The sequence below is a fragment of the Neoarius graeffei genome, chromosome 5, assembly GCF_027579695.1.
Source record: "Neoarius graeffei isolate fNeoGra1 chromosome 5, fNeoGra1.pri, whole genome shotgun sequence".
Classification (NCBI taxonomy): domain Eukaryota; kingdom Metazoa; phylum Chordata; class Actinopteri; order Siluriformes; family Ariidae; genus Neoarius; species Neoarius graeffei.
In genome coordinates this window covers 49,377,046-49,399,534 of record NC_083573.1, presented here as the reverse complement: position 1 = coordinate 49,399,534, position 22,489 = coordinate 49,377,046, and the positions used below count along the sequence as shown (strand labels likewise).

The window sequence follows — 22,489 nt, the reverse complement described above, 5'->3', positions numbered from 1 at the left end:
GATTCCCAAGCGCTGGCTCCTTGGAAAGTTTTTGTTACGTCACGGGTCACGTGACCACCTAGCTCATTAACGAATCCTTGTTTTACGCTGATGTATAAAAAAAAACTTGAATAATGTGATGATTTTCACATTTTTGACACCCTGCAGTGATTTAGATGGCATTTCTTATGTCCTTTATACATAATTATGCCCAGAAAAAAATCCATGTCCCATATCCTTTAACAGACTGAAGCTAGCTTTGCAACCTCCAAACAAGATCTGCTAAAGAGCCAGTTAACACAACGCTCATCAGATTAAGACTAGTTACACGCTGGTCAGGTCAGAAAAACAAAAAACACCCTCATCGGTGATTAATGTACCATTTCAAGACGTGTTAAATCTCTTCTACTGTTTGGTCAATTTGCATCCGTGCTCACTGTGCGTATTCTATCGCTTACTGCATTAAACCTTAAGCAAGAACATGTGTAATCTCTTTCCGTCAATATTCTACAACGCCACTATTTATACACATTAGACTACTTCAATAGCACCGTTTTACATTATTATACATACAGGACACTTTTTCCAACGGAATAAAAACACGTGTTCTATTCCCTTCTAGCGGGTTTCACTCATTTGGTTTGACAGCATGCGATATTGTTAGCATATCGCTTATCCTGTGTGTATTACATCACTCTACCCAATGGAGAACGAGCGTTGACTATGGTTTATGATATTGCATGGTTGTCAAGACATGAAGTCACATATCAGAGACGTAAAACTTCCATGCTAGCAAGTGACTGGGACAATTTGTAAACAAACACAGGCAGCAGGTTTGCTTCGTTAAATACAGAAGATTGAGAGAATTTTGAAAGAAAAAGACGCGTTCAACACCCGAAAGGAACGTGTAATAATAATAATAATAATGGCTTTTTTCATGGTATCACATATATTCCCCGTTCAGCTAGCATGATACTGAACTCATCTTCAACTCGTTCAATACCACGCTCGCTGAATATCTGATATTGAGGTATTTCACCTGACGTCACAGGGTCACGTGACGCCCCAGTGTCCGCCGTTTTGGATGGCAAGCTAGCTAATGTCAACAACAGTAGCTGGTATGTTACTGTAGCAATGTTTACGTTCAGTCATTTGGATGACTGTTAAAACCTTTCAGTCTCAAGTTTTTCCTTTACTGGATTTACTAGTTTACTGAGCCAGCCAGCCCCGGAGCGCTAGCTAGCCAGCCGGTCAGCCAGCCCCGGAGCGCTAGCTAGCTAGCGCCAGCCAGCCCCGGAGCGCGCTCAGTAAACTAGTAAATACAGTAAAGGAAAAACTTAACAGGCCATGTCTCAACAGACTAAGAAGTTATTTCAGTGACATTTAATAACATTTTGTTTATCCTGAGGACCGAAAGTAAATGAAAATGTGAACAAATCTTAGCTGTCAGTGAACAATCCTGATGGAAGCAGGTAAACGACGTTCTCTAAGCCTGCTAACCTCAATTTTTGCAAATACCTCTCCCTCTGCTCGCCCTGTAAATGCCCTACGTCGCTGGATAGTGAAGGTGTTTTCTGCATCTCGCTCCTTTTTCTTTTATGTTTTTCGTTTGTCACCTTCCTCGCATTCAAACCGATTCGAGCCGTGACGTCCAAAATGGCAGCATCACATGACTTGGTCACGTGAGTGAAATACCTCAATACCACTCAATACCAGCCAATATTATTTAAGTACTGCGCATCTAAATATTATATAAAACAATAGACGTGTTTAGACCACGAGTTGGCCTAGTGGTTAGCGTGTCCGCCTCTTGATCGGGAGTTCTACTCATGATCGGGTCATACCGAAGGCCATCATAAAAATGGTGCCTACTGCCGTCTGGCAAGGCACGCTGCAATCCAGATGCGAGTGGGGAGTCAAACTCTTGCGGTTACTAGAGGACCAGCCCCCCATTGTAACCCTAGCTATGTAATAGGCGAGTGGCCGAGGGCTACGGAAACAGAGATCGGTGCCGCCCTATGTGCCACATGGTGTGGGAAGCGAATGTGTGTGTAACTACGGCATTTAAATCAACTGTTAAACCTCACATTCAAAAGTAAGCATTCTGGTCTGCAGCTGCAGAACAAGCCAATACTTTATGAAAACGTTAGAACATTCAGTACGAGAGTTACCACTTCGTTGTTTCTTTATTGTAGCATTAATAAAAACTCTCTCGGATGTTAAACATACCTGAGCAGATGGCAACGGTCGCAGAATAGATAACTAGCCCCCAACAACCCATTTGTACTCCCTTATTATAGTCTTGAAATGCAGTTGAGTTTGCAGGAGCCTAAATGGGGAGAGAGAGAGAAAATAAAACCAAAAACCAAAGTGTTTTGGTTGTCTGCAGTGACTGTAATTAAAGCAACTCAGGAGAAAATCTGGAGCTCTTCTTACCACTGGGTCTCCTTTGTAGATGACCTGTCCCATGAAGTCAGTATAGAAAACCACCTGGGAGCCCATGGAGAACCAAGTGATAAGATGGCACACACACAGGCGCCAGAGCTGTGGAGGCATTTTAAACATGGACAACCAAAGCAGCTTCACAGTACTTTTGCTTTCTTCTCCTTCTTCACTCTCACTGTCCTCATCATCTTCCGTTCCGGATGATGCGCTCTCTCTTTTCTGCAGCCTCCGGCACGCCTGCGGGTTGGTTATCCTGTCAATGTCATTCAAGCTCTGTGACGACTTGATTGGGCGAGCTGAACTGATGCGGCGACGAGGCCGATGGAAGCGCACCCGGCCGTAGTAAGAATAAGTAAAGGAAGGTTGGCGGTTGAACGAAGGGTGCCGACAGCGGACTGCAGCGTTGGAATGACGAACGCCAGTTTTACTTTGATGGTTCAGGTCATATTTAGGTTTGACGTCACCAGCAAGGTCGCCGTTGAGAACTTTGGTAGTGTTACAGTGCTCGTTGTCCCTTGGAGGATCTGCCTCGATTGGGAGGTTGGAACACTGATTGGCATGACTGGTGCTATTTGGGGAATATGTAAACGGCGTTTCAGTGTTGGAATCCTGGAATAGAGCTGGCTCTATGTTGTCGAGAAAGTGATGGTCAAGGTCCAAATCTGGATCGAGCTCAATGGTAGTGTCTGCTACAGCCAGAACCGAGTCACTTTTACATCTCATTACATTCAGGAAGTCCTTCTGAACCTCGGTTTCAGATTGATTGTCTTCATAAGCATCAAAAGGATCCTCTTCAATAATGAGGTCCAGTTCTGGTACTTGGTGATTCCTAGGAAGGACTTCGTTAAGCTGAACGGATGAGGAGCTGCCCGATTCCTCAGTCTCGGACACCTCGTGCTGATGAGCTTTGTATGGCGTCTCCTTGATGCTAAAAAGGTGAAGTACTACAGAAACTATAAATATGATGGCAGCAAAGAAGAACAGCACTTGCTCTTGGGCTTTGAAGGCGTGTCCCAAGAAAGTATTTGTCCAGTCCAAACCTCCAAGCATGTAACCCAAAGCTCCACCCAAACCTGGAAATGCAATAGGAGAGCACAGTGGACATTAGAGACTCGAGATGAGCTCATGTCAAATCTAAAATTTAAATTTTTACATGTGCTAATATTTATTTTAATCAAGGTCTTTGTTGCGCTCGCTGTCACGGGTGATAATTAGTCCGCGAAACCACAGGTGATGGCGTAATGCAGCACGGCTGCTTAGGCAGGAGGGAGCACTTATCTGGCTGGTGGTTGGTTGCACGCACTGTCAATATTCCAAATATATGCGGGAATGAGCATGGTGACAAACGAGCACTGATCCAACTTGCATGCCTCGAGAGAGTACGCCACTGGTAAGGTGCTGTTTAAATTCCTTTCGCTGGTCTATGGTTGTTTTGTGTAAACTAAATCGGATGTTTGCTAACTTTGTCATGCTGATCGCTTGGCGAGAATATTGTTTTAACCCGGTGTTTACTGTTCAAGTTTATTGGTTTGCTTGTTAGTGCAAACATTTGAAACTCTGCGCTTCGCTTGTATGAGCCCACTTCCTGACCCGTGGTGAATGCTGGGTGATGTAGTCGCGCTGTAGTAGACTGCTTCTTGAAGTGCATGCTGGGTCACGTATTTCACTTGGTACTGGGGATGAGTTGCCGTGTCTGTTATTTAGAGCTGCTACTTGCTATTTGCCCTGCAATGGTTTTTTGTGTATGCAATGCAATGGTTTTTTGTGTATGCAATGCAATGGCTGTGAAATGTTGCCTGTATTTTAGCTATGTGGTGATTGAGTTGTTGCTTGTGGGCAATTCCATGTAAATGTCAACCTCACCATGCAAAAATAAAGCAAACATGTAATACATCAAAACCACTCCCAGAGATCTCACCTAGGCCTGTATTTTACAGATGTGAATAAGTTGAACCAATTTGTAACCAACCTAATATGTCACTGTCAGTCTTTCTTTCTTATAATGTAAAACCCAAGCTAAAATCAACTTTGATCATGTACAATTCTATATTATTGCCACAAGCCACAGAAATGTATGCTAAAATCCACAAAACAGCAAAACAATAGCCATCCTAAATATTATTTAAGAACTTTGATAGTTTTAGCTGATATTTAGAGAGTTTTTCAAAGGGTTATGGTGGTTAAATTGCTGATTTTCTAAACATATGCCATGTCCATTTCAGACGCGTCACATCCATAACGGAATTTCGTCACATCCATAACGCTGACTTTTCCCTTCCGAAACTCTGCATGAAATACAAAATATTTTAAACAAAGATTTTTTAATATTCACCTTGGACCCCTCTATCAAATGGATATCTCCATTTCGACATTAGGTTTACAATTTCACAGAGTTTGATAAAAATGTACAGTCACCCAAGAAAAGTGATACTTTTTCTGTCACATCCATAACGCATCTTTTATTGGCGTTTTCTGGCATGCCCTAGATGTACTATGGGAATTGTTCTTGTTCTATCACTTCTCCAGTATGGTACAGCCTTAAAATATGCAACACCTGTTTAAATACTGGGGGACAATAAAACATGCACTGGGTCATTTGTTGCCATTTTGAGTTCAAGTGTCACGTCCATAACGCTGGAATTGCGCTTATTTAAATTAGTTGCATATGCATTTCCATTGTTTTGTATTTGTGGGTGTGTAGTTGGTTGTGGTTTTAAAGGGCTAAATATATTTATGTGAATCATTTATGTAAGCTATATAATACTAGTATGTATTTATATTTATTCAAACAATTATAGCACAACTTTGTGTTTTATTTCACAGGTTAATAACCTGATGATGCTGATGCTGTTGCAAAGTGGACATATAAATAAGGAAAAATAAACAAACAACACATTGGACATTTGAGTTATACCGACGTTATTTCTCTCCTGGCACCCTTTTTGGCAGGGAAATCTAAAAGAGCCGAACAGTCTTATACACACACACAAACACACGTCATATTAAAAGATAAGTCAAACTTGAGAACAATGAGGATGCTTCCGATGCCGACATGTCTAGACCTTTTTATCATCAATTGGCTCTCGTTTGTATGATGTTGCGCTAATAAAGATGTCAGACAAAGGAGAACATGATGCCTTCTCCTCCTTGTGGCAAAGGCATAAAAACTAATGCTCTGTGCATATTACCTGCAGAGAAGGCATGAATATTCAGGGCCATGTCTTGCTCTTCACCCTCAGCGACGTCCAGCAGGTAGGCTGTTACTGGTCCATCTAAAGCATCAGCACAGAAGTCCATCACCACTACACCCAACACTGTCAGAATGATCCCAATGGGCTGGTTACCAGCAAGATCCCCTGCAGTCAGGCCTGACACACACACACACACACACACACACACACACACGTCAGCGAAACTGCAGCAACACAAACGGTTTGATGAGATAACAGGCCTGCAGAATGAAAAAGCCCATGTAAAAAGAACATGTATAGAATATTTAAAGCCAAAAGTAAAAACCGTCAAAGATAAATCTCACCGATTAGAGAACCATTGAGGAGGAGCGTTAAACCGAGCAGTAATCCTACACACAGAGCCAGAATGAAGGGCCTTCTTCGACCCCACCTGAGGGTACAGTTGTCACTAGCAGATCCCATCAGAGGTGTAAAGATCAAGCCGAAAATAGGGCTGAGGAACCACGTCAGACTGTAGTACTGCTCTGGAAGACCTGAACAGGAGACAACGGAGCTCAAGATTTCACTTTCCAACAATGATTTGAATCAAATAGAGCTATTCTTCAAATCATTCCCTTAAGTGACACTACTTAAAGGAGATACGCAGAGCCATGGCCTCACTTTTTGTTGATAAATGCCTCGAGACCTCAAGAATGGCACAGGGATAGTTTTAAGCGCCAACAATAAATCTAATATAGTAATTTTTATGATTAAAGTGATTCATACAGGTAGCGGTCTGAGTGAATGACCTTGACATCTATGACATCACAGCAGGAAGTCTATCGGTCTCATCGCCATTTCCGCTATACTTAAAAAAAAAAAAAAAAACCCCACGACACAGCTAACTGCAACTTCGATCCTCCACTTTGAGCTAATTTATCACCATGCCATGTAGATGTGTTGCTGGCGGATGCAGCAACACAACACAACATTGCATTCACGGCCCAAGAACAGGGATGTGAGTGACAAATTTTAAAAAAAGAGGAAAATTTTTAGGCTCAACAGACGACCCCGAAGTTGTCGTGGGGAGGGTATGGGAGGGTGCGCCCTCCCATTGGTGGGGGTCTGGGGGGTCTCCCCCATGAAAATTTTTGTAAAAAGGACTTAAAATGGTGACATTTTAAGCACATAAAATGTAAAATTTCTAAATTAGCACATTTCAGTTTAAAAAAATGTTTTGTTCAAATTTCATGGTGCTTTAGTGATACATGTTTCAGAACTTTACAAAAAAATTTTGAAAATGAGAAAAAAGTGTCATGTTTCAGGTTTGGGGTGCCGTGTCTGGCCTTAAAGGGATAGTTCGGGATTTTTGACATGAATCTATATGGTATCCCCGTCAGCAGTGTCGTGCATCCACACTGACTTACCCCCGACAGTGTTCTGTGAGCCTAGATATTGTACAGTGTTGGTCAGTGCACAAGTAGTTCCGGCAGGTTTCCTGGGGTCTGCAAAGTAACACGTTTTTCTTCTCAAAACAGCTCGTGTTCGAATGAGTGATTTATTAGCATAACAAAACCCTTGTAGTCCAAAAAGTCACACCTTGCAATTGCTTGGGGCTACTTTCTCTCAATAGCGATCAGTGCGCGCTGTCACTGTTAACAGTTGTGTGCGAGCTAGCCAACAACTTTCATTAGTTGTTCGACAGAGTGTTTAGCAGCAGCAAATTGCTTTCCTCCTCAGTATACAAGTGCGCTTCCATGGCAGGGAAAAAGAAACTACCACTGCTGCCTATGTAGTGCCCTATTTATACAAATAGGAGTCATTCAGGATTCAGCCATGTTTTTGCTCCGTGTCATGGCTGAATCCTGAATGACTCCTATTTGTATAAATAGGGCACTACATAGGCAGCAGTGGTAGTTTCTTTTTCCCTGCCATGGAAGCGCACTTGTATACTGAGGAGGAAAGCAATTTGCTGCTGCTAAACACTCTGTCGAACAACTAATGAAAGTTGTTGGCTAGCTCGCACACAACTGTTAACAGTGACAGCGCGCACTGATCGCTATTGAGAGAAAGTAGCCCCAAGCAATTGCAAGGTGTGACTTTTTGGACTACAAGGGTTTTGTTATGCTAATAAATCACTCATTCGAACACGAGCTGTTTTGAGAAGAAAAACGTGTTACTTTGCAGACCCCAGGAAACCTGCCGGAACTACTTGTGCACTGACCAACACTGTACAATATCTAGGCTCACAGAACACTGTCGGGGGTAAGTCAGTGTGGATGCACGACACTGCTGACGGGGATACCATATAGATTCATGTCAAAAATCCCGAACTATCCCTTTAAGTCTGAAAAATGTTACCATTGATACCAAACTACCACCACTACAAATGTCATGTTAGGCCATATGAAAATAACTTCTTGTTTCTCATCACTATTTTTCCTCAAAATGGGTAGGACGGGCTTATTTTATTTTTATTTTGTTTTATTTTTCTGCTATGTGGGGGATAAAACACGAAAAATTGGAATGGTTGGAGCAGACTCTGGTTTCAGAGGCATGATGCTAAATTACCAGTGTAAAAAAAAAAAAATGTTTATGGTGGGTCAATTTTTTTGGTTCGGGCTGTAATGATTATGAGGAACAAGAATATAATTTTATGTGGCCTTACATAACTAGCAATAAAATTTAAACCCTGCCACCAGTTCATAGTACATGTACTTACTCTCTTCAATCAGACCTAACACCTGAAAAATTAATGGCTAAATAAAATTCCACACTTTCTGTGAAGTTTATACTTGCAATATAATTTCAGATTAAACCTAATCATTGTTCAAATGTATCTGTAAATATTAAATGTGCCAGTGATAAATTAGATTGGAATTATCACATTTTCAGAGAACTAAAAATTTCATTCAAAAAGTAACAGTGAAGGTAATGTTTTTAATACGTAGGATAAAACTATTATTATTATTGATGCCTACCTGGCAATGCATAGTTAGTCTTCTGAATCTCAACTCGACTCCTGTGTTTTTCGCTTTTCACGTGTCCACTGAGAGTCACAAATCCACGCCGTCCGTAGTTCAGTTCACAGCAACACAATTTGCAACGTGCGATTCCTTTCTTGAGTTTTTCAAAAACCAAACTAAAAACACTTCCATCGGGAGCTTTGCGCTCTAACCAGTCCCAACGCCACTTATTTTCAATGCCAGAATCCATTTTCGTGACATCGGACTTCACAGACAACGCCGCCATTTTCATTCATACTCGTAGCAGTGCATGTACAATAGCGACTCCTCTCCACACAGCGATAATGATCAGATCGCTGTAAGGAGCTTTCGTCATTTCCGCTTAGTAAAATCCGGAAAAGTTTCGCGCCAGACTTTACCGAATATTTTTTATTTTTTTTTTTAATTTTAGAAAACGCGGAAAACGATTTTTTACGCGGAAAGGCAATTTGAAAAACGCGGATTTCCGCGGAAACGCGGAGATTTCACATCCGTGCAAGAAGATTCAAACTGCAAAGATTTGGACGCGTTTTGCGAGAAATTCATGGATTGGGCATCTACAAAGTGGTCTCTCCCCTGCTCTGCACATTTTACTGAGGACTCGTAAAAGACCTCTGATCTGTTGGAGCGTTGGCTATAAGCCCGTATTGAAAGAGGGTGCAGTACCAACAATTAAAGGAAAACTACAAGAAAAGGAAAGCAAGTTCAGTCGCACCAGTTTTCCCGGAGTGTGAGCTGAGCAGTAATGGCGGAGTACTCAGTATGGAGAAAACGGAGAATGAGCAGACAAGTTGTCATATTTCTCCGCTAGATACGCTCCCCCCGCTGGATATGCTTGCCTCAGCAGCAATATCTCAGCCTTATGTGGAAGAAGCAAATGAACAAAGAACTGAAAGTCACATTGTTTTGAAACAATCAGCCACAGGATTGGCCTTCAAGAAGCGAAAACACAGATGGGTAAGATGCGACTCATTTGGTTACATAACCCCACCACTCGTTGTTTACCTGCATTTAGATTAATACATGTAACTTGTATTGTGTGTTTAAAAGTTACCGGTATAAGATTATTTAATTTGCTTCAGAACGCGATTGTCTCAGTTCATTTTATTATTTAATTAGCCTTTTACGTTTTATCAGTGAAAATGCATGCATGTTGCATGTTATAACACCTACCCTGTTTTAATGAGAGTCACATGAGACTGTCAGTTCAATTCTGTCCAATTCCCTAGACGACTTTGTTCTCTGGCTTTATTTCGTTAGGTGGGGGCCTCCATAGCTGACATGTTACGATCAGATTCACTTTCCGATGGTTCGAACTGATACGCTTCTACGTGTATAGCAGTAGCATGTACACACTCCAATTTCAGGACCATCAGTCAGATGTATTACTATCTGAGGAATTCGAAGAATCTCCAATAAATCCAAATGAAGAGGCCATTGCAACCACTCTCGCCTGCCGAGTCTGGCTTTGGTCTAAAGCACCGGTTCCCACTGTGACGTCACGCACTCAGGGCTGGCTGGCTCAGCGGGACAGCTTGAATGCCAACTTTGCGGTTGATTTTACCTCTCAAAAATATACATATTTTTATTCCCAATTATGCAGCATGCAAGAGTCAAGGATGGAGATACTATCCACTCAGAAATGTATTTAAAAATAAAAGGTTCTGCGTATCTCCCTTAAAGACAAAAAGGTTGAAAATCTGTTCTTTATACCACTGGACTTGAGTTACATTCTTAATTCACAACTCTGATGTTTAGGCCTTGTGATTTTGATGATGAAACACAGCTTTTTAAACAAACCCTGGAAAAGAACTAGCGTGCACACTGGGTGTGCTGAACAGAGGCATAGAGATGCAGCCTGACCTGTTTCAACATGTCCATTATTTAATAACTTACCTTTTATAAGCCTGTTGTCATGTTTCACCTACTGATCAACTACCTTAGTCAGACACTGGCAACAATTTTACTTTTGCGATAAAGACAAAAAATTAATCATAAATCTCTGAAAGTCGCATTTCAAAATAAATGACGTGACTGAAAATGTTCCATGTGCGTAAATTCTGCTCTCGGTGGCAACAAGGTGCCTGTGATGAAACCTTTAAGGTTTCTTTTGCTCATCTTCCTTAATTATGAAGAGAGTCACTGAATTCTATGGAATCAATTTTGTGCCAAAATGTTCATACAATACTTTTGAAATATCAAACAAAAACGATAAAATCAAAATAAAGAGTCAATTTTTTTTAGACTGGCAAACAAATTATTCGTGTAATTGTGCAAAATATCAGTCTATTACTCTTCAGAAACCTTGTTTTTGTTCCACGTCTTTCTCAGTTTTGTATGACGTAATTTATTTTGGTTGCGATTCCAGCTTTCTCGTTTGCGCTCCCTGACTTTTTGCTTGCAGTTTTGGCACAAACTTCGTGTGGGTGGGCTGTCCAGGAATGCATTCCCATTGGCTAACTTGTGTTTGACTGACAGCTCCGCTCAGCCATTCCCTACTCGGAGTCTGGCGGACTGTTTGACGAGTGACCGATCCATTGACGGTAAACAAGGATCGAGTGGACTTCAGTGGCGACTATGATATTGAATTAATTCAACAAAGTGTAAGTACGGGACAAATGTGTTGTATGTGTTGCAGTAGTACACAAGTCCACTCGATCCTTGTTTACCGTCAATGGATCGGTCACTCGTCAAACAGTCCGCCAAAATCCGAGTAGGAAATGGCCGCAACAGCCTCCGGGGGAAATCGCTGAGCGTAGCTGTCAGTCAAACACAAGTTAGCCAATGGGAATGCATTCCTGGACAGCCCACCCACACGTGAAGTTTGTGCCAGAACTGCAAGCAAAACGTCAGGGAGCGCAAACGAGAAAGCTGGAATCGCAACCAAAATAAATTACGTCAAACAAAACTGAGAAAGACGCGGAACAAAAATAAAAGGTTTCTGAAGAGTAATAGACTGATATTTTGCACGATTACACGAATAATTTGTTTGCCAGTCTAAAAAAACCTGACTTTTTAAAACAATTTTTTTTTTTATTTTGATTTGTTTTTGTTTGATATTTCAAAAGTATTGTATGAACATTTTGGCACAAAATTGATTCCATAGAATTCATTAATCAATTAAATAAAAAGCAGAGCCATTTCACTTCAAGTATAAAGATATTATTTCTATCAAACCAAGACCAGCACTGCGTAGCATTTCATTGCATCGCTTCTTTTTCTCTAAATTGTATTACCTCATAGCACACGCACGTCACTGAAGTTACACTCCCTGAAAATGCGGGAAAAAATAATAATTAGACAGAGAAATGTGCACATGCGCACACACTCCTCAGTCAAGTTCATTGTTACCCTGAACTAAACACATGCATCAATAGAAGAGGCTTCTGCCATACGTCATAAAAGCTTAGTGCAAGGTGTGCATTTTTTTTTTTAACGTTTACTTCATGGCGTATATTGGAACACTTGCAGATTCACATGAGCATTGCAAAACACCATTTACTGCTCATGTACAAAAAAAAAAAAAAAAGCTCTCAGTCATTCAGGTCTAGCTGGATGTCAAGACATGATGAAATCTTGATGTTTCATCACGAGGGCCTTTGTGAGCTGATGAATGGTGAAAACGTTAGGGTGCATCAGTTGCCCCCTAAAAATGAAAAGTTCCTCCGATCATGATGCATTTTTGTTTTTATGTTCCTTTTGGTAAGAAAACACACTGGGTGAAATATTTTGACAAAATTCTAAAGTTTAATGGTGGCACCAGGAGCTCAAAGTTATGGAAAAAGCTGCTATTTTATGACTTTTATGACAAAATTTCGATCACTTTTCATGAAACATTATGGCACTTTATAGAGTATACCAAATCTCTTAGATACACATTTTTAGTACATATTCTAAATATATCATCAAGCACAGTTTGAGTTTTAGCTGTTCATTGAATCATTGTTCAACTACTTTTAAACAATACAAATGTATTATGAATCACATTAATGCTTCTCAATCCCTTGCAAAGGTTCTTAACATGATCTCTGGCTCACAAGAAATCAATAAATGGAGTCCAACATTGTGATTCAAACCTTACGCGAAAACATAAGTGTTTTTTGGCAAAAAATGAACCTCATGGTGCCACCATTAGACTTTTGAATATGGTCAATTTTACAGGATGTCTTTATTGGTGAAAAGGAACACCCAAACAAAAATGCATCAGATTTTATGAAAGTGAGGGCAACTGATGCACCCTAATGGATGTTATAGCTTAAAGGAACAGTCCACCGTACTTCCATAATGAAATATGCTCTTATCTGAATTGAGACGAGCTGCTCCGTACCTCTCCGAGCTTTGCGCGACCTCCCAGTCAGTCAGACGCGCTGTCACTCCTGTTAGCAATGTAGCTAGGCTCAGTATGGCCAATGGTATTTTTCGGGGCTGTAGTTAGATGCGACCAAACTCTTCCATGTTTTTCCTGTTTATATAGGTTTATATGACCAGTGATATGAAACAAGTTCAGTTACACAAATTGAAACGTAGCGATTTTCTATGCTATGGAAAGTCCGCACTATAATGACAGGCGTACTAACACCTTCTGCGCGCTTCGGCAGCGCATTGATACGGAGCTCAGATATCAATGCGCTGCCGAAGCGCGCAGAAGGTGTTAGTACGCCTGTCATTATAGTGCGGACTTTCCATAGCATAGAAAATCACTACGTTTCAATTTGTGTAACTGAACTTGTTTCATATCACTGGTCATATAAACCTATGTAAACAGGAAAAACGCGGAAGAGTTTGGTCGCATCTAACTACAGCCCCAAAAAATACCATTGGCCATACTGAGCCTAGCTACATTGCTAACAGGAGTGACAGCGCGTCTGACTGACTGGGAGGTCGCGCAAAGCTCGGAGAGGTACGGAGCAGCTCGTCTCAATTCAGATAAGAGCACATTTCATTATGGCAGTACGGTGGACTGTTCCTTTAATATAATTTTGAGTATAATGGTCACCTACCTATCTGTAGTAGCACAGGTATGACCAGAGCTGTTTCCATGGCATAGCAGAACTCACGGCCGAACATGACGGCTCCGTGCATAATCCACAGGCGTTTGGGGATGTGCGCCACAGAGTCCTCACTGGCTGATCTTTCTGAAACCTCCATTTCCTCATCTTCATTTATTCTGCTGCTTGAACACTTGGCAGGCTCTACTTCCACATGCAGCATTTGTACAGTCTCCATGTTTACATTCTTGGGCACCATGTTGAAAGGCATAAAGCCAGCTGCAGTAGAGAATTTAATCAAACCAGGAACGGGGCTTTATTCTGATCCTAAACAGAGAAACTCCACCTTCTCGTCACTGCTTAAAAATGTCCCTGAAGCTTTGTCGAAATCAACTTGCATCCACCGAGCTTTCTGATGATAAGAAGGATGTCAGGTTGCTCCGTATGTTATTAGTGAAAGGCTTACCACTTACTGTGGCTAGTACAAATCCATAAATTGCCATTTATGGCTAAGTGATAAGTCATCATTTTCTGAAGTGTCAAAATGGAACAGGGGGGGAGGAGGAGGAGGAGGAGATCAGCACAGGTACACAAGTCCCTGAAAAGCCCCATGGAGTGATCAGTTGATATCTAGAAGTGAGAGAAAGAGTACACTTATTACTCATTCATTTTCAGTAAGCACTTTATTCTGATCAGAGGCGTGGACGAGCCAAAGCCTTAACCTGGAAACACTGGGTGTGTGGCGAGATTAATGGTTTACCGTTTTATCACAACGCACTATGAGCACGCACGTACACACACACATGCATGCACACACCCCCCCCCTTAGGGACATTTTAACATCACCAGTCTGCCTATTAACATGTCTTTTAGGAGAAGACCATTCAGCTAGATAATGTGAAGGGGGAAAGGAAACACCCAGAACACACACAGTCATGGGGAGAATGTACAACTCCACACAGACTTTAATCTGAGCTCAGGATCAAACCAGGGACCCTGGAGCTATGAGGCAACAATACCATCTACTGCACCACCCTGCCCAAAGTAATCTTTTTTTTTTTTAAACCCCACAAGAAAAATGGGGAAGCCATGGCCTAGCTAATGCTTAGAGAAGCAGCATTGGGGCCAAAATGTCACCGGTTCAATTTCCTAGGACCAGAAATGGCTGAAGCACCTAATCCCCAGGCTGCTCTTGGTATGTTGCAAGTCGCTCTGGATAAGCGCGCCTGCTAAATGCCTGTAATGTCCATCCATTATCTGTATGCGCTTATCCTGTCCTACAGGGTCGCAGGCAAGGGTCCCAGCTAACTATGGGTGAGAGGCGGGGTACACCCTGGACAAGTCGCCAGGGCTGACACTAGGGCTGCACGATATCAGAAAAATATGCGATATTCGATAACATGACTGAATATCTCGATATTGATATGTATCACGATAATTAAATATATAATGTTTTTCTTACCTCTACTCGCTGTTCTGCCCTGTATCTAGCATTTAAAAAAAAACACCCAATGCATCGCTTCCATTCCAACATTATTTTTTATTGGAAAAACATGGCTACACCTGTAATGATGTCCATCAATCATCTTTAAATCTCTTAATTTTTGTGAGCGCAGCAGAAAATGTCTTAAGTTGAAGTAAACAAAAAACTGAAAACTACATTACATTAACATAAAGCATTTAAAATGGCAATTTCAGCGGCTCCCGGGAGATGAAGGTGAGCGACACAGATTCACCATAAACTCAAACACAATCTGTTAATAACACATGCGGGTGAGAGAGCAGTGGTGTGTGTGTGTGAGAGATAGAGAGAGACAGAGAGAGAGAGAGCGCGCGCGAGCGGTAGTGTGTGTGAGAGAGAGAGAGCGCGGTTTTATGTTTTTATGCTTCTGTACAGCAGTGTTTGTCCCAGTGAGCCGCCCCACCACTGTTTTACAGGTACATGTCTTGCAAAGTACCTGAGTTTGCAGTACATCACCCCTCCTGAATCCAAAGTACTTCCAAATAGCAGACATGCATTTTTTTTTGGAAACCAGTTCCTCACCGCACTTGCTCCCGCCTTCACCACGAAGCTTTTACTTGTTTTGCAATAGGGGGCGGAGTTATCCCGCGGCACTTGTTAACATTCAAATGTGATTGGACGGCACAGAAAAATGTGCCTTTTATCGAAATTTAAGTAATTTTTGCGGTATGTGTATCGCAAACTATGATATCGCGATATCGATACTTTTTCGATATATTGTGCAGCCCTAGCTGACACAGACAACCATTCACTCCTATGGTCAATTTACAGCCACCAATTAACCTAACCTGCATGTTTTTGGACTGTGGAGGAAACCCATGCAGACACAGGGAGAACATGCAAACTCCACACAGGAAGGCCTTCACCAGCCGCTGGGCTCTAACACAGGACCTTGCTGTGAGGCGACAGTGCGAACCACTACACCACCTGCCTGTAATGTAACGTAAAAAAATTAAATAAATAAATAAATGATTAAAAAAAAAATAGTATAGTGCTCCAGATGCATTTCTGTGACTTGTCACATCTGTGTTTTTTCCTTTCCATCTTTGAAAAACACTGTTGGACCTGAATTGCAAGACTGTGACAATGCCCTTTTGACATGACTTTCAAGAAATATCAAAAACGAGTGCTTCTGCAAGATTTTCCCCACATAGTAACATAAATCCACCTGTTTTAAAAGTTATTTAGTGATGCTCACATGTATCTCAGGGTATCAACAATAAAATCCATACTTGCCAACCCTCCCGATTTTAGCCTCTGTCTCCCACCTCCCGATCGTATTTGCTAAAAACTGGATAATCTCCCAGTTTGGGGAAATCCCTACCGCCAAGTTAAAAACACTCCCGATTATGTCCAATCAGAATCGTATGAGAAACACCGCTGACGTCAACTGATTTTTAACCAATCAACGAACAGAACGACAGTCACTTCCGTAACGTAGGATTCACCCAGGCTGTCCGACATTTTTTTACAAGCAGTCATTCATCATGGCCACTAAACCCAATACCAAACGGCAAAAACATGAATACAAATACCAGGTTGCATGGGAGAATGAATTTCCATGGATAAGCAAATGTTCGACCAGCCAGTTACAAATATATAACTAGACAGGGACACTCTAACGAGTGCAAACGCAGCCTTTTCCCTATTAAAATACATTGAGCGAAAATTTCGAAGGTCTGCCATGACCTTGACCTTTGACCTCCAAAATTTAATGGTTTCCTTCCTGGGTGATTGGCGACACGTACAAAATTTGGTCCAAATCGATCCATTAGTTCTTGAGATATCTTGCAGACACACAGACAGATACACACACACAGACTGACGCAGGTGAAAATAATAACCCCTCCGACTACTGTCGGCGGGGTTAATAAATTGCTTACCTCTCTTCACGTCGAAAGGAAGAGGAAAGTTTTGCTTGTTTTGACATGGCGAATTATTAACACAAGGAAATACTTCTAATTTGCAACTAAAAAGGACTGCAGCTACACTGGCAGCTTGACCGTGCTTTCTAGTGCGATTGTGTTGCGCTTGTGCAGAACGGTGTCAGTCCTGCATGCCTAAAGCCTCGGTCACAACCGGCTGCACATGCTCCTACGGCCGGTCTACGTGCAAAAAACGCAAGAAATGCACGAAGGCGTGCGTGTGACATGCTGATTTTTGAGCCGTAGACTGGCCGCAGAGGTTCTTTGTCATGTCAAACAAACTCTACGGGCGCTTACGTTTTTTTCAGGTTGCAAGACAAACTTATGGCCAACGTGCGTCTTTCTCCACGAACAAAAAAAATGCAGCGATTTGGGAAACGCCAAAAATCGCACAGCCAAAAAAAAAAAAAAAAAATCGTACGCCCGGTTGTGACCTAGGCTTTAGATCGTGCACCTGAAGGCATGCACGCCGTTAAAGAGCACCTGTCTTTAATCAGTAAACCATGTTTGGGCTATTTAAGGACTGCACCCATGCAAGGACGATGCGAAGTATTACGCTGCGTCTAGGAATGCGAAAAATAAATTTCTCCATTCGGAAAACCGGAGGTTTTCAAGAGTTTTGTCAAATATCCGGATTTCCGGGTAAATCCGGAAGACTTATCTATATAGTGCTTTTTAAAAATTCTGCTGGAAAGTGTTTAGTGACAGAGATGCATTTTAGTAGTACTAAGACAGTTCAGTATTTATTTAATTGTTACTATTCTGGTTAAATCTTAATTAAATTTAATTCATATATTATATATATATTATAGCTCTCTGTATTTTTGCATGAGCTTACAGAAGGAAAACACATTTGATGCAATCCAATAATTTCATTCACTGTGACCATTTTAAGAAATTATAAACATTCTTCGAAAGCATCACTTGTGTTATTTTCTGTGGGTCTCCGTATGTAGACGATATTCAGGCATGAGAATTTTCAGCTAAAAATCTGATTTAAGACTTCCCTTTCATTGTTATTATATTAAAATTCAAGACAAGAGTATTATTTCAGATTTTTCACTCTGAGCTGAGCTCTCTCAGGCCTGATGCAGGAATCCCATAACCTGTTCAAGTCAACTTTATCATCAATAATGCCATATGTGCAGGACATACACAGAACTGAAACTGCGTTTCCCCTCTTATCTGCAGTGCAAACAGTAATAAACATGAAATAAAATATAGGTAAAAGATATAAACTTTATAAAAAAGGGGGGTATATTTACACACACAAGCTAAAGCTATTCTAAGAAAACACAGCGGCAATCCAGAAAGTATAAATATGGCAAATGTGGCAGTGTGAACAGAATTACATACAAGTATAGTAGGGCAATATAGCACGATATAAAACAGAATTATCAGTATAAATATAAGTAAATAAATGGCAGTATGAGCAGAATTTACAGTGCAAGCATAAATATGACAGTATAAACAGTATAGCAGTTAAGTCTATCAAAGATAAAAGATGTATAAAGTGTAAACAGTATTGTAAACAGTTTTTACATAGTGCAATTGAATTCCGTTACAGTTCGTTAAAGTGGCTGGTGACATTTGTGACAGTCATTGATAGAGCAATATCAACAACTCAAACTCTAATTGTATAAATTCCAAATGGTTTGCAATTAATTGGGATCCACTGTTTTTATCATTTCAACCGCGCATCATAGCCTTGTCCAGTTGAAAATGTCGTTCATGCACTTTTCTCTCCCAGGAGAATTTTGAAAAGTTGGCAAGTATGCAAAATCCCACACATGAACACAGACACGCAGCTTGTGAACAGGCAAGGCACGCAATTGCTTGGGGGCCCCCCTGAGAGTCGGGGCCCGAGGGCTTATTTTGTTTATTGTTCTTTACCATTGTATTTTCACATTTGGAATTTAAAAAAAACTTTCGTTTCATACATTTTTCGTTGGTGTCAGATTATTTAAGCCAAAAAAAAAAAAAAAAGTGTTTCCGGTAACCCGACCGATCGAGAATTTCCGCTTCGAAATTGCTGACCGTAAAGTTATGACAAATTTCCCTTGATATTTTATTGTAAGCGGCGTTAGTTTGTCATAATTCTTTGTTTCAACTCATTCAAGTTGTAAAAGAAATGATAAAAAGTAAAATGTTTCGCCACTTCTATCAGCCCCCCTGCATAAACATGGGCGCAGCCATCTCGCGCAGAACATCATAACTCGAACTCTTGCGATATTCACGTCGATTGCGCGAGTCGTCTGATAAACTAACATCATGGTGGCCACTGACAGTGGCAGTTCACAAACTTGTCAACGCGTTTTGTGTATTACCGTTGGCAGATGTTCACACCCATCATCAGGTCTGAGAAAACTAGAATCGATCGATTTATCAAAAACTTTTATTCAATTATTTAATGCTTTCCACGGATCAATCGACATTACATCTAACATCCGAGTGAAGGCTTCAGCACAGTGTCAATGTGAATCCAGCACACCCGATCGTGATTTTTATGATATCGATGATCTCGATATGACAGTACTTGATAAATTAAGTGTTTTTCCTGATATCCGATCAATACGGTTTCGGTGTGTAGAACTTGAAATCAGTGCCAACCCCCGAGTGTGCAGAGACACAAGAAAATGCATTCGATGTCATGATGCAGGCTGCACTTTCAGAAAAGGGAAAAATGAAAGAATTTCAGAAAAAGCTTCAAAAGGTAGGTAGACCCACACACCGTCTATTTAGTACACTTATTCTATAAATTCTGAAATTTTACCAGTATCTAAGTTTCGTTATATTACGGCCTTTAATATTCGTCAGATGGAGAACATTTTATTCATTCTAATATAGGTAGGAAAAAGTTCTTACATTTTTTTATTTTGTTCGAAAAAAATTAACATATACACACATTTTTATACACACACACTATATTGCCAAAAGTATTTGCTCACCTGCCTTGACTCACATATGAGCTTAAGTGAAATCCCATTCCTAATCCATAGGGTTCAATATGACGTCGGTCCACCCTTTGCAGCTAGAACAGCTTCAACTCTTCTGGGAAGGCTGTCCACAAGGTTTAGGAGTGTGTTTATGGGAATTTTTGACCATTCTTCCAGAAGCGCATTTGTGAGGTCACACACTGATGTTGGACGAGAAGGCCTGGCTCTCAGTCTCCGCTCTAATTCATCCCAAAGGTGTTCTATCGGGTTGAGGTCAGGACTCTGTGCAGGCCAGTCAAGTTCATCCACACCAGACTCTGTCATCCATGTCTTTATGGACCTTGCTTTGTGCACAGTCATGTTGGAAGAGGAAGGGGCCAGCTCCAAACTGTAAAAACAGTCTGCATGCCTAGGTGCTTGATTTTATACACCTGTGGCCATGGAAGTGACTGGAACACCTGATTCCGATAATTTGGATGGGTGAGCAAATACTTTTGGCAATATAGTGTAATTTTATATATACACACACACACACACACACACACACACACACACATATATATATATACTAAAAACCATTGAAAACACATGAAAATGACAAACATTGAAATAAAAAAGAAACCTAAAACCGCTACATATTTCACACAGACACACATCTCATTTCTCATTATCTGTAGCCGCTTTATCCTTCTACAGGGTCGCAGGCAAGCTGGAGCCTATCCCAGCTGACTACGGGCGAAAGGCGGGGTACACCCTGGACAAGTCGCCAGGTCATCACAGGGCTGACACATAGACACAGACAACCATTCACACTCACATTCACACCTACGCTCAATTTAGAGTCACCAGTTAACCTAACCTGCATGTCTTTGGACTGTGGGGGAAACCGGAGCACCCGGAGGAAACCCACGCGGACACGGGGAGAACATGCAAACTCCGCACAGAAAGGCCCTCGCCGGCCACGGGGCTCGAACCCGGACCTTCTTGCTGTGAGGCGACAGTGCTAACCACTACACCACCATTATATATATATATATATATATATATATATATAGTGTTAATTTTCTCGAACAAAATAAAAAAAAGAGGACAAAAAAACAAAACAAAACTTTTTCCTACCTACCGACCCTATTTTAGTATTTCATGTTACCTGAAACACACCATTTTTTTTTTTTGGCCTTATAACATATTGGTGATGAACACTGGTCAGAAGGGCCCCCTGGAAATTTTTGCTTGGGGCCACAACAGACTCTAGAATCGCCTCTGCATGAACATACCTTGAGAGCAGCTTTTCATTCAGCAGAAGCCCCCAAACCTGTTAAAGACAAGTATCAAGCACACACACATTTCTCTGAAGGCTGTTCAACACAACACTGTAAAACAGTGAAGACACCAAGGAGAAATAGTTTTAATCCTCAGGCAAAAAACAGTTGACAAGGCGGAACCTTCAGTTTAACTGCAGACACTCGGCTCGCCTGCGTTTATTCACATCAAACGACTCCGCATGCAGGAGAACAGGGCGTCTGCGTTTCCACAGTCAAACAAGTGCGCTTTTGGAGAAAGTCGGGAGATATTTACGATCCAGCCGAAGTGAATAAGGTGGACTTTCTTGCGCTTCACTTTTCACCAGTGATGGCAAGTTCGGATCTTTGAATCTTGTTCAGTAAAACGAATGAATCTTTTTCCCGAATCGTTTGGTCACTTGATTCACTGGAACTGTTTGTACACTACCGTTCAAAAGTTTGGGGTCACCCAGACAATTTAGTGTTTTCCATGAAAAGTCACACTTTTATTTCCCACCATAAGTTGTAAAATGAATAGAAAATCTAGTCAAGACATTTTTCTGGCCATTTTGAGCATTTAATCGACCCCACAAATGTGATGCTCCAGAAACTCAATCTGCTCAAAGGAAGGTCAGTTTTATAGCTTCTCTAAAGAGCTCAACTGTTTTCAGCTGTGCTAACATGATTGTACAAGGGTTTTCTAATCATCCATTAGCCTTCTGAGGCAATGAGCAAACACATTGTACCATTAGAACACTGGAGTGAGAGTTGCTGGAAATGGGCCTCTATACACCTATGGAGATATTGCACCAAAAACCACACATTTGCAGCTAGAATAGTCATTTACCACATTAGCAATGTATAGAGTGGATTTCTGATTAGTTTAAAGTGATCTTCATTGAAAAGAACAGTGCTTTTCTTTCAAAAATAAGGACATTTCTAAGTGACCCCAAACTTTTGAACGGTAGTGTATATTACACAAGTTCACTTTTGTTAAGCTCATTAACAACCTTCTGGACCGCAGCTTACTGAGTTATTCAGTTGAAATCAATCATGAGAGTTCTACAGCTACTTATGACGAGTCATAAGAATAAAGATTTCCCCTATTCTTACGACATTAAACGTAAGTTCCAGTAGCGCATGCGCATCAATAAACATATCATCATCATCATCTGATAGCTATTCACTTTAGCCTACCTGGTCACTGGTGTATAAACTCAAATTAAACATCCGTTC

The 22,489-nt window shown here is 41.1% G+C and overlaps 1 protein-coding gene across 4 annotated transcripts in view; it reads right to left on the bottom strand.

The window, feature by feature from the left end:
* Positions 1-22,489, bottom strand: part of slc45a4b (solute carrier family 45 member 4b) — a 29,357-nt gene that overhangs the window by 5,999 nt on the left and 869 nt on the right. The window contains exons 1-7 of one of the 4 annotated variants that reach the window (XM_060921908.1): positions 22,451-22,489; positions 21,248-21,285; positions 13,600-14,217; positions 5,960-6,148; positions 5,613-5,792; positions 2,416-3,497; positions 2,209-2,308 (exon numbers count right to left, since the gene is read on the bottom strand). The exon at positions 22,451-22,489 is cut by the window's right edge and continues 162 nt beyond it. In XM_060921908.1, coding sequence (XP_060777891.1) covers positions 2,209-2,308; positions 2,416-3,497; positions 5,613-5,792; positions 5,960-6,148; positions 13,600-13,858 — 1,810 coding nt within the window. In that variant the 5' untranslated portion in view covers positions 13,859-14,217; positions 21,248-21,285; positions 22,451-22,489. Of the gene's footprint in view, positions 1-2,208; positions 2,309-2,415; positions 3,498-5,612; positions 5,793-5,959; positions 6,149-13,599; positions 14,218-21,247; positions 21,612-22,450 lie in introns of those variants that run through there. The other 3 variants (XM_060921906.1, XM_060921907.1, XM_060921905.1) reach the window with 3 other exon arrangements.